The 12,758-nt window shown below is 36.5% G+C and overlaps 1 protein-coding gene across 3 annotated transcripts in view; it reads left to right on the top strand.

Annotated features, from left to right (window-relative positions):
- LOC114665554 (phosphofurin acidic cluster sorting protein 1-like) overlaps positions 1–10,670 on the top strand; it is a 177,791-nt gene extending 167,121 nt beyond the window's left edge. For all 3 annotated transcript variants that reach the window (XM_051919198.1, XM_051919197.1, XM_028820130.2), the window contains 3 exons: positions 1,469–1,692; positions 6,204–6,317; positions 8,788–10,670. In XM_051919198.1, the coding sequence (XP_051775158.1) occupies positions 1,469–1,692; positions 6,204–6,317; positions 8,788–8,903 (454 nt within the window). In that variant the 3' untranslated portion in view covers positions 8,904–10,670. The remainder of the gene's footprint in view (positions 1–1,468; positions 1,693–6,203; positions 6,318–8,787) is intronic.
- Positions 10,671–12,758: the final 2,088 nt, after the last annotated feature.

Here is a 12,758-nt window from a genome sequence, read left to right on the forward strand (position 1 = left end):
AAAATAAATAATTGCCTTATGATTTTTTCCACAAAAATCTCACTGTCAAGGGAGCTTTCCAGCCAGATGCACTAAAACATGAAGAGTGCATTCTTGTATCTGATATTTACAGGACTGGCACAAATGTGCTAAAATTAACTTTTTGAAAAATATACTATATAATTTAAACCATATTTTTAATGAAATTGAGTCTCCCCTTCCAACACTCTGGCATAGGCCCTACCTGGAAGACTACGGAGTGTGATCCCTATGTAGAAACACACCCTCTGGTCATCTTTCTTAAATAAGGGGGCCACCACAGCATTGTGCCTTTTCACGAGTACTTTATCAGCTTTCCATGTAACGTTGAATGGACGCATTACACATCCACAAGTCTATCAGCAACCTTCATCCCAGGGTATTGTGGTACTAGGTATACTTATGAGTCGCTGTGTTTTCGAACATAGTATTTATTATGGACAATCCATGACTAACACAGAAATCCAATAACAAGTCACTGATCCAGTTCAGATCGGGCAGGTCTGTACTTCTAGTCAAGCTCCTCCAGGTATCTCCATCATTTCTGATGTGATCATTGAAGCCACCCAGTAAGACTACCAAGTCAGTGGGCAGCACATTTTTCAAGCACCTCACTCAACTTCTCTAAAGAAGGCTGAATATTCCAAACAGCTATTGGATGCATAAATGCAATATATACAAAAATATGTATGTAATATAAATATAATTTCTTAGCTTTGTCAGTTTTTGACTATTTTATTAGTTTTAAATTCTGCTTTTCTGAATTTGTTACACTCTGTGGTGAATCTTTGCACAGGCAATGAAAATGATTTCCACAGAACGTGTTGAAGGTCTCAAAATGGGTTCCTCACTGCTGTGCTGCATCCACACCAAGGTATACCGGGAAGGAAAATAAAATAGCAAAGGCTTGATTTCCAATTAAAAAATGCTTTAATAACTTAAAGTAATAACAACAACAGCTCTAACAAGCATACAGTATCCTGTGGTAATGAGTCTTAAGCCTTGACTTAAATGCTAAGACTGAAGAGGCCTCTAATATTGACAGAGAAATCAATTCCACATTTTAAGAGCCTTAAAGGAATACTCCACCCAAAAATGGTGTTACCTACTCCATGTAGTTTGTTGTAGTAGTCAAGAAGTTTCAATCTCATGTTTTCATGGAGAAAGTACATTACATTTTATCTGCAGTAATAATTAGTAGTTGTAATTTTTGGTGATTTTAAATGAGACTTACGATAACACAGTTTTGTTAGGTACTGACATTCTCATTAATGCTTAAAATTATAACTACATTCTTTGATTTTCTTGGCACTTTTGAAAGCAAATATGCTTTTGATGGTGATTTTATTTTTAAATGGTATTATGTGCTGTAATTTACAATTCAAATTTTAAGGTAGGAATATTATGTAACCAACTTCAATCTAATTATGGTGTGGATTTTGTTTTTTAGCTCTCCAGGTTCTGGGGGCGAGGTTATGGGACTCCAGGTGGACTATTGGACGTCACAGGGCCCAGATAGGAAAAGGGATGGCGAAAAGAGAGATATGGGAATTAAGAATACTTTAAAGAGTAATTTTCGCTCACTCCAAGTTAGTCGTATTCCTAGCAATGGAGAGGTGACTCCCTCTGCAACTATGTCAATGACTGTAGTCACCAAAGAGAAAAATAAAAAAGGTGAGATTCTTAATTTTATGTAAGATGTGATCAAATGAAACGTGAATGACATTTTTAAGGCCCTTATTGATATGTTACCAAGACCATCTTTAATATAGTCATTTATAGAAACAGTAAGTAGTAATTTCATACATATTTACAGTGCTGAGTCATACTCTGCCAAGACAGATTCAGTGCACCTTGACCTCTACAGATTTCTATGATATAATTTATGCTCTTCCTCAGAATCTCACATAAATGAAATAAATAAATCTCACATAAATTCATTTGAGTTGCAGTGATTGGGATGGCTATAATATATGTTTTGCATTGTTGTCCTACTCCTCAACTATTCAGTTACCACCTCAGACTCAGTGAAGGTTATATTGTCATCCTGGAAGATTTCAGTACCCCCATCAAGATATAAGCGCTCAACCATAGGGTGAATCTGATCACTAGGAATTGGTTTGTATAAATTGGCATTTACATTGCCTTAAAATTGAATTGGGGCCTAAATCATGGCAGAACATTGTATCCTAAACCATAACCTAGCCACAAAAATCTTATTTTTAGGGGAGAATGTGAATTTGTATATGTTCAAGTGAAGGATGATTGATCTCATCAGATGTGTTTTTCCTCTTCAAAACAGACCCTGTGTATTTTTAGTTTAAAATTCAATCACAGTTTCTCTTTCTGCAAAGTTGCTGATAAGAGTGTTCTTGATGAATATTGCTGTTCCTGGGACACAGTGATATGTGTAGTATAGTTATATACAGTTGCTTGTTTCTATTCCTGTGAATCATCAATCAATATACAAGCATCATGCTCAAGACATTTATGCCTTTGTCCATTTTTTTAAACCTACCCACCAACATTTTTTGCCATCACCAGACAGTTTTTTTCTGAATGTCAAACCTGGACGCTTTATTCAGTATCTCCTCTAACAACATTATTTTCATATGTGTCTTTCTTTTTTTTTGATGTCCCAGAACGCATGATGCTTCCTAAACAGTTTGCATGATAGACAAAGGCAAATGTCACTTTCAATTGTGAAGACCTTCAAGATGCAGGTTTAACAGGTCAAGTGACAGTAAGAAAGCCGTTGCTAAAATTGCAAAATAAGAAAAAAGGAGGCTTGCCTGTGCCAGGAAGCACCACCAGTCTCAATGTATTCTGAAATTAAAGCATAGAAACAAACATTTGGCAGTATGGATACTGCAGGGCTGTTAGGCAGTGTCCTGACACTATTGTTCTTTGAGGTGTCTATCACACAAGCTATTGGCTCACAGAAATTTGTCTTCTAACTGTGTTGTTAGTTTGTGTCTGCGAGACCCTTTCTTTTCTGTCCAATCTAGCCTTTCTATTCTTGAGGCTTATGAGTGGCTTACACCTTGCAGTGCACCCTCTGTATTTACTTTCATGCAGTCTTCTCTTTATGGTAGACTTGGATATCGATACACCTACCCCCGGAGAGTGTTGTTCACTTGGTTGGCTGTTGTGAAGGGGTTTCTCTTCACCATGGAAATGATTCTGCGATCATCCACCACTGTTGTCTTCCGTGGACATCCAGGTCTTTTTGCGTTGCTGAGTTCACCAGTGCTTGCTTTCTTTCTCAGGATGGACCAAACTGTCGATTTTGCCACTCGTAATATTGTAGCAATTTCTCGGATGGGTTTTTTTTTCTGTTTTCGCAGCTTAAGGATCGCTTCTTTCACCTGCATGGAGAGCTCCTTTGACCGCATGTTGTCTGTTCACAGCAAAATTTTCCACATGCAAGCACCACACCGCAAATCAACTCCAGGCCTTTTATTTGCTTAATTGATAATGACATAACGACGGACTTGCCCACACCTGCTCATGAAATAGCCTTTGAGTCAATTGTCCAATTACTTTTGAGCCCCTGAAATGAAGGGATTGTGTTACAAAAATGCTTTAGTTGCCTCACATTTTTATGCAATCGTTTTGTTCACCCCACTGAATTAAAGCTGAAAGTCTGCACTTCAACTGCATCTGAGTTGTTTCATTTAAAATTCATTGTGGTAATGTACAGAACCAAAATTAGAAAAAAGTTGTCTCTGTCCAAATATTTATGGACCTAACTGTATGATGTAAGCATGTATACCCTTCCAGGTGCATTTACGTGTAAGAAATAGAAATGTATTTTGCCATCATGGCAACACTTATTTTTCAATATCCAAGAAGGGGGTGGGGCCAACGCATTTCAAGGGCATTGCCCTATTCTTCAGGGCCATGTTTCCAAATTTCTAAAGAAGAAAAAGTAAACAAAGATTTGAAAACTATGAAATGCAGAAAAAAGAACTAGAGAAAAGTGAATAGTTAAAATGAATACCTTTTTTATGAGGGAAGGATATCTTTAAAAAGTTATACCAGTGGCAGTAGCTCAGTTGGACAGGGATACTGAACTAAAACACAACAAAAGAATCAAATTTCAGTCAGTGCAGTAATTGAAAAAAGAATGGTAATTGAAGAAAACAATGTGAAAAAAATTATTGTGAAAAAATATTGAGAATAGTGGAAAAAGAGGGGTTAAATCTAAGCATAAACGGATGATTTGCTTGTTTGAATTCTCAACCTCAGTTTGAAATATAATAAAATAAGAAGAAAATAATGGATTAAAATTGGAAAGAGAATAATTGATTAAAACCAAAAACTAAGTTGAAAATACATATATCAACTAGGTATAAATGGTTAGAAAAACATAATTTCCTTACCAAAGTGGATGACTATAATGGAGATTTCCATCATCAGTGTGTATTAGTAAATGTTCACAAGCAATGACTAGAAGAAGAACTTTACAATATATTTTATCTTATATTTTCATGGAGAAGGGAGATCACAAAGTTTCTAACACAGTTGGTTTCAAAGGGAGAGAGCAAAGTTCAGTTCTAAAGAACAACAACAGTATTAAAAAAAATTCATTAAAAAAATCTGAAATTACTTGTGTTGCATAATCCACGCCAGTCATCCAGTTGTATGCTCACTTATAAACACTTGTATTTTTTGTTCAAATATTCTTAAACAAATACTTCTGTTTTGTGTATATTGATGTATCAGAATTTTGAATTGTCTTTCTCCTCATAAAATATTTTAAGACACTCGGTTCAATTTTTAGCCATGTGTCACTGACGAAATCAAAACATGGGGGTGGAGCACCAGCGCCAAGTGTCACCTATCTGTTTATAGGTTACCACGAAGACCACCTTATAGAGGAGCACAGTGATAATCTGCTTAGCAACCAAACAGCTGTCCAGCCCTACATATTTTTCACAAAATATGACATGCTGCCTATGAAAGGATGATGGATTTTCATTTACATATAATTTTTGTAGCTGCAGCACCACGTCAGTAAGTTCTTTACATAGGAGAAACAACGAGACTTTTTATGAGTATTTCTTTTGCTCTCTTAAATCAAGATAATGAAGTGTGGTGTTCAGACATATCATCTATAACAGATTGCCCATTCCAGAGCCTGTTTATCTCCCACTTCATTAAATTTCGAATGTTCTACATACCTGGAACAGGCATGTTTACATGCTATTTACAAAATATTCTCCAGTACATCTTACCTTGAACCAGATACTCTTCATATACAGTTTTGTTCTGACAAAAAAAAATCCCTTTATTATAAATGTATCCTCCCAGTACCTGACTGTATTGAATGATCACAATCCAAACACTGCAACCTGACACTAAACAGGTACAGAAAATATATAAGTGCACCACAGACTAGACATATTCAAAGCAAGGAATCAAAAATAACAGCTGTTCAAATCAAGTAAGTCAGAAATACACACAACAAGCTTTAATTTGATATGAGAGAAAATATTTTACACATATTAAAGGATACTTTATGGCATTCAAAAAAGAATACCAAATGGTAATGCTAATGCCTGATGGCTGGACTAATGAGAAATGGCAGTATCCTCAAAAGATGATCACACACAGAATTGCCAGGAGCTTTCCCTGTCACTGAGCCATTTGTCAACACAAGCCAAACTGTAGTTTTTAAGTGTGGTATGATAAAAGCATGTAGTCACATTACAGTTGGAGAAAAAAAAAAATGAAGATTTTCAATTTAAAGCAAAAAAAAAAAAGTACTAGCATAAAATGAGGATTTTATGGAGCAAACATAGCATCAATCAAATGTATTATATGTTCTTTATTTTCTATGTGAAGTCAACTTTTCTCAGCACTGAATATATCATCTCTAGCTTCATGGCAAAGTCTAAGTTCCCTCACACAATTTCATATCTGCATTTCTGGCTTCAGTGCACCTTTCATTCCTTCACACAGTCGGTTCATCCCCACTAATGTGTCTCATGCTGCAGCTTTCTCCTGCCCTTCCAAGGAATTTGAAAACCCAGTTACATTCTTGCAGGTACACAAGCTATATACTGTAGAAATGGATACTTGGAAAATAAGAAACCCCTATTTCTCATGTATATTATTATGGTTTTATTTCATTACAAGAACCGTTTCAAATATTTTTTTCCATTCATTTTCTTGTGCAGTAATATTTCTCAGCAAGAAACCGAAGGAGAAAGAGCTGGACTCTAAAAGCCAGGTTATTGATGGGATCAGTAGGTTAATTTGTACTGCCAAACACCAGCACACCATGCTTAAAGGTATGATGAGCATTTGATAAAGTAGTGAAGTTAAACTTTCTTTTTAATGTTTCATAAATATATTTGTATAAAATGTTTTATTATTTATTTTAAATCAGATTAGGGCATTTCTTCTAATGGTGTATAAATATGAATTTTGATCATTCAGTGCAACATTTAGAAAAATCTTCTGTTGTAAGATTGTCCATATGTCACATCCCTAATGCGTATTTGTCTTTCATCTGCTGTTTATTCATTACCAGTTGAATTACAGATTTTCCCAGCTGGATACACACATTTTTCAGAATACTACACCAATGTCTCAGAACTATATACACAGAGTCCATTATCATATGCCATATTCCCAAAACCTTAAACACATAAAGAAAGCTCTCCACTAGCTGAAAAAGTCAGTGATTTGGGCATAACCCTCAAAACCAAATCATTCAGTCAGGGTCCCATACACACAAGGAAGTATTTAGCTCACAGTGAGCACTGAATAAGACACCATGTTGCAAAATGCAAATTTTTCTCACCCAATGTAAAACTTTCTTTAGCAGAGAAAGAACACAGCAGAAACAGCTACTAAAGCATTAACTTAATACCATTATATTTTGAAATTTCATGAGTTCAACCAGGGGGAAAATAAGCAAAACCACATACATTTAGGGCGGAGTGGTGGCTCTGAGGCTAAGGATCTGAGCTGGTATCCTGAAGGTTGCCGGTTCAAATCCCCGTCACTGCCAAAAGAGATCCTACTCTGCTGGGCCCTTGAGCTAGGCCCTTAACCTGTAATTGCTCCAGGGGCGCTGTACAATGGCTGACCCTGCGCTCTGACCCCAAGGGGTATGCGAAAACTACCAAATTCCTAATACAAGAAATTGTATAAGGCGAAATAAAGAACAAAAAAAAAAAAAAACCTAGTCATCATCATATCTTATCATGCCACTGCCATATCCAGTTAAGAGTGGCGTCATTAGCATCCTTAAGATCTCCATCGGTACATGTAGGGCCTCGGGAACATTCATGGATTATGTGGTCCATTGTTTGGGTGGGCTCACCACAGGGACATTCAGCGCTTGTTGTGAGTCTCCATCTAAATACGTTGTCCCTTGTTTTGCCCACGTTTTGAATAAAGGATTAAACCTAGTAATAGCAAGTACAACAGAAAATACTGAGAGCTCAGGCAGTCCTGCCAGTCATATGGATTTGACTGTATTGTGTTTTCATCACAATTAATGTGCTCTGTGGCCAAACAGCTTCTCACTTGTTTATGCCATTGCTGATAACCCTATCAACCAGAACAGCTCTTATTTTGTTTAAAAATAGTCTTTGTCTTCCACCTCTGCTTCTACTCTATGCTGTTCTCCTTTGCACTCATTCTTGTTTGTTTTTTTAAATTTAAATGAGTAACTGTGCAACTTTATATGCTTGAGACAATAAGGAGAACTGAGTGTACAGTATAACTGAGGGTTTGCACAGGCGAGATGTGTTTGTGCGCATTAGCTCTTAGAACTTAGATTGGTGGGTATTATTATTTCTCAAGACTAGATGGTTGTGTTCACAATAAGAACTGTGCTAGTGCACTGAGGACTATGGGAAGAGTTTTTCAAAATGAGTAGAGCAAATTATGTACTTAGATGAAACAAAAAGAATGCCTTTGTAGCTGTGTGAAAGAGTATATGATTTTGGAATGATAGCTTGGGCAATTGATTATTACTTGGTGCATTCATTCAGTCACAGTGTGTATCCAAATGAGAAAAACTGTAATTTAACATTACATTATGCCGTGTTTATACATTATGAAGGATGAATATGAAAGCATCATTCTGTCCCTCATAGTTAAAGTTCTACTTCCACCTTAGTTGTAGACTTCATTAAACTGGAACACAAGAATTGGAACAATTGTTACTGTTTTGACTCAGTTCAATTAAACATTTTATTTGGAAATAGGGTTAGGTCTGTTTAATTCAATTCAGTTTAATTGTTCATAGCACTCTTCACTTACGTCTATGCATGTTAGGTTTCAGCATGCTTGTGGAATTTTACAATTACTAAAATAACACCCCTCATAATTTGCTCAAATCTTTCACAGAACAGCAAATTGGAGGGTTTAGACTTTACATCTGGCATAAATACATATGCTGTACTGTGTGCAAAGGCAAATAAAAGGTGTCATTTTGTTTGACTTCTCTCTGTACTATGTAATATAAAGGTGTTTTTCCATGAAGGCCGAAACTATTATTCAGTAATTATAAAGGACTATTCTTTCTAAAATCATTATGTGAAGTTTCTCCCTGGATTTGTCCAGTATTTGAGTTATAAATTGTCTGTAATATGTGTGCCAAGAACATCTCATCCTGGATGTTTCTCAAAGTCCTCTGGGGTTATGCCTTTACTGAAAGGAGTTTTACTGAGGCATAGACTAAAATAAAGGTATATTGTTAACTTTGAAGGATTTGTAATCTTCCTCTTTTCTTGTCTCATACAGTGTCTATTGATGGTGTGGAATGGAATGACGTGAAGTTTTTCCAGCTGGCTGCTCAGTGGCCTACTCATGTAAAGCACTTTCCTGTCGGAATATTTGGATACAACAAATTAATGTGATCCCAGTTTCCATATTCATTTTTTTTCTTGAATGAGAGGAGGACAAGATATGCTATTTTAGTTTTCCTGTGGAAATTATAACCTCCCTTCTGTCTTCTGATATACATATATTTTTGCTATAACTTTAATTAAGCAAGGAACAATTTTTTTTTTCTTTTGGAAAAGTTGCAAGAAAATAGGAAGAAACACAAAGACATTGACTATTTTCAACAATGGCAGCTTTATTTGCACTTAATGATTAACATTCTGTGAAGAAGAACATGGATTATTGTTACAAAAGCAGCACACGGGGAACTGACTAGGGGATGGGGGGTTAGCTTTTCCTTTTAGGGTATATAGGAAATGCTGCTGCTAGGGAAATCATCCACTGTACAAATGCTTTTTACTCAAGCAAAAAGTACAAACTGCCATTTTAATAGACTTGTTTTTAATGACTTAACCTGCCTTTTTATTTAAAGCACACTGTGGACTGGAAGCAAAAAAAGAACACTATGTAAATCAATTATGGACACTAACAAATGGGAATTTGTGCAGATTATTTGAATTGGTGGTAAGGGACTTGCAGAAAAGTCTACTTTGCTCACAAAAGCAGTGTCTTTGGGCCCTGCACTGGATTGAGCATTTGTTTCTGATTTACTCTAAGTAGTAATTAACTGGTTGCAAAAACTTAAGAATCTGCACATCTACTCTAAAGCTGTGGGAAACCTCAGGAATGAGAGAAATGACACCAGCACAGCATTTTGAACTTCAAGACTAGTAAATATGAAATGAGAACATTGCATACACTACATAGGGCTTATTGATACTTCAACCCTGTCCTGTAGCTGAAGGCCAAATTTCTCTTTTATTATCTATTCATGGGGTTGACTCTCCAGGGGAGCCATGACATGCAGAAAACAAAATGATGTTCTGCAAGTCATTATTTAAGTATTAGTGGGGAGTTGAGAAATGTAATCATGTCTGTTTTAAAACGATGTTACACTTATCAGCTGTACTTCATCTCTAATGTGTATTGTTCAGTGCAGGGCATTTTTATCCCATTAATGGTGTACATGTATTTAAATGTGTAATGCTTTAATTTAATAGGGTCAGTTTCCAAACTGTGCACTTAATCAGTTTATTCTTTCCAATGTTTGAATATTTTTCTCATGTTTTAGCAAAGAGATCCATAATAGTTGATGTCTATGGGTGAGATATGAGCTATAAGCAATTAGTGGTTATCACTTTAACATTTAAACAAAGTGTTTGTGTTGTGAGAAGGGAACCATCCATGATTCCAGAGCTACTTGTATGCTGTTTGAAACAAACCTGTTTTAAAGTGTATATGCTATTATGTTTTCTAGCAGTCACCAAGATATTTATTTTATTGCAGAGCTTAAAGTTACTTGTCTCAGCAGTGCATATTTCATCAACAGTAAATCTGTCAGACTTTTTTACACTTCCCAGACAGTCGCATTTGCCCGCTGGCATTATATTGCTGAGCTGCCTCGCCACACTTGTCTTTCTAAGGTGGAGGTCAGAGGAGCACGCAGGATGATTGTGAATTTTACCTGCCAGTAAGGACTAAGTGGCAAAAATAATGCCAGTAAGAAAAAACTAATCTGAACCTTGTTACTCATGCTGACGAGAACAGCTTGCTGACAAGCACTTCATAGAGAAGGTCACATCATTCTCTCCCATTTATCTCTGGTGCTGTCATATGATGCCAGTAAACCAATCAAGCCAGTTTGTATGTGTTTCTATTTTACATAAAGGAAATTTAAGCCATGCATTGTCCTATCTTTGCTGAGAAGGTTTCTATTGTTGAATTGAGAAAAAGAAAGAGATGCAGGTTTATGCTTTGAAGTATTGTATAGGCACTGAGATTTATACAGTATGTGCCCAGTAAAGAAGTAAAAGGTTTTTACATACTAGCTTTGAGGAGCTCCCCAAATCATACATTGTGGGTGGGGTAAGAAAATAACAGAAAGAAAGGAGGAATGTGGGAATATTTAAATATTAATGAGAAATGTGGCTTTGACACCCAAGGAAGCCACAGAGGATGTGAACACTCAGTTTTGCTCCATTATAAATATAAACTGTGAGAATATGGCAGTAGTTCAGTAGTTCTTCTTCGCTGCTGTGGCAAGGCCTTCTTGTGTCCCAGTACGCTAGCACGCTGCCCAGATTTCCAAGGCAGCATGTTTATTCGTAGACTAGATGGTCAGATCTGGTGCAGCAAACTGCCATTGAATTTCTGTCAAAAAGGTTTGAGTGTCAACCTTTAGACCAAACACTACTATTTACTGAGGGTATTAATGGCTAACTTTATGGTTACCTGAGGTTTTTTTTTTATTTTTGGATTAACCAGTGACTAATATGCTTGAAATAATTTTTGCATAGACGCCACAGATGAAGTGGATTGTGTCTTAAGACTTCTGTCTTTCTAAATAAGCAGTAGACCAGCAGATTTTGTAGATGTTAACAGTGAAGTTTGCTGTCAGCATCGCCCTCATGAAAGCAATGCAACTTCATGTCTTCATTTTATTTATGTTTTGATTTGCAATCTGTTTTAATGTGTCCCAAAGCGTAAGCGTTTGGTGTGACTGATTATAAATGTATAAACTTAAATTTCAAGATACTATTTTTATTAAAATGTGTAGTTCATTTTAGTGATATTTATACAGATTGCATCCAAATCATTTACAGCTGTATCATAGATCCTTTAATGGGAGCACACTGCACCCAGCAGGCTCTTCAAAATGTAAGAGACAAACAGCTCCACAGCCCGAGGCAATGGTCTTGGCCTGTTCCAATACAAATGTATTTAAAAGATTTGACTCTGCAGTGCATTACAGTGGGCTCAAGGGGCTGGACTGGCTTTACCTAATTTGGTTACGCCTGCTGCACATTAAAGTGTCGGGAAACAGTTGACAAAAGCAGAATTGAAAAATTTTAAACTGCAGCTTTACTTTTATGCTGATGACAAAAAGAAACACCAATGCCTAAACTTCACAGTTAGTTTTAAAAGTTGCCTTTTCTGATTTGCACCTCTGGTTGATTATTTTTTAAAGGTGTGTTTTTATTTAATAGGTTGAAGTGAAACAGCGCGCAGACAGTGTTTGGAAGGTGCTTGACTAGAAAACTTAGCATTGTGCTTCTTTTTGCTGTCTTTTTTTAAACTGTGGACAGAATATTTGTGATTCGTTTCACAGATCCCCAAAACTGCTGCTGTTAGTTATGTAACAGCAAGAGAGAAGGTGTGCAGGATTGGTAGCCATCAGTAAACTGTCCTGCGTGCATCAGGGGGCGCTAACAGTGTATGCTTGAGGTCTGGGATACCATTGGCCATCTGTCAGTTTTTTTTATAACACTAAGGGTGGTCTTTCTGTGAGCTGAATTTTGAAATCACATAAGAGTTTGTGGCCCAGGTGGCTTCATGTGGCACTCCAGTTGAAGGAATACTTCTCCTAAAAATTATATATATGTATATATACATATATATAATTCTATTATAAAAAAAAATTGCAACAAGACTTTTTCCCAGGGACAAGATGTGATCTTTTGAAGAGAGACAGACAGACACTTTCACTTCCCGCAAGACGGACAAGTCACGCCATACTTACAACCTTCAGATGCAAGTCCCATGATAGACATGCAGAGCAGGTTAGAGATAATGGAAGCAGGAAAATTCAAAAGTCTAAAATAAATAACAGTAAAGACCGCATTAGCACAAACAAACTGAAAATATTACTCGGGGAAATAACAGAACAGCAAAAAGAGATTGAATATTCAGGTGCTGTTCAGGCTTTTACACGTCTGAAGCTCCGCACGAAATGCAGATCACGCGGCACGCAGCAGCACCTGTTACTTGTA

The sequence above is a fragment of the Erpetoichthys calabaricus genome, chromosome 15 (genome assembly GCF_900747795.2).
Source record: "Erpetoichthys calabaricus chromosome 15, fErpCal1.3, whole genome shotgun sequence".
Classification (NCBI taxonomy): Eukaryota; Metazoa; Chordata; class Cladistia; order Polypteriformes; family Polypteridae; genus Erpetoichthys; species Erpetoichthys calabaricus.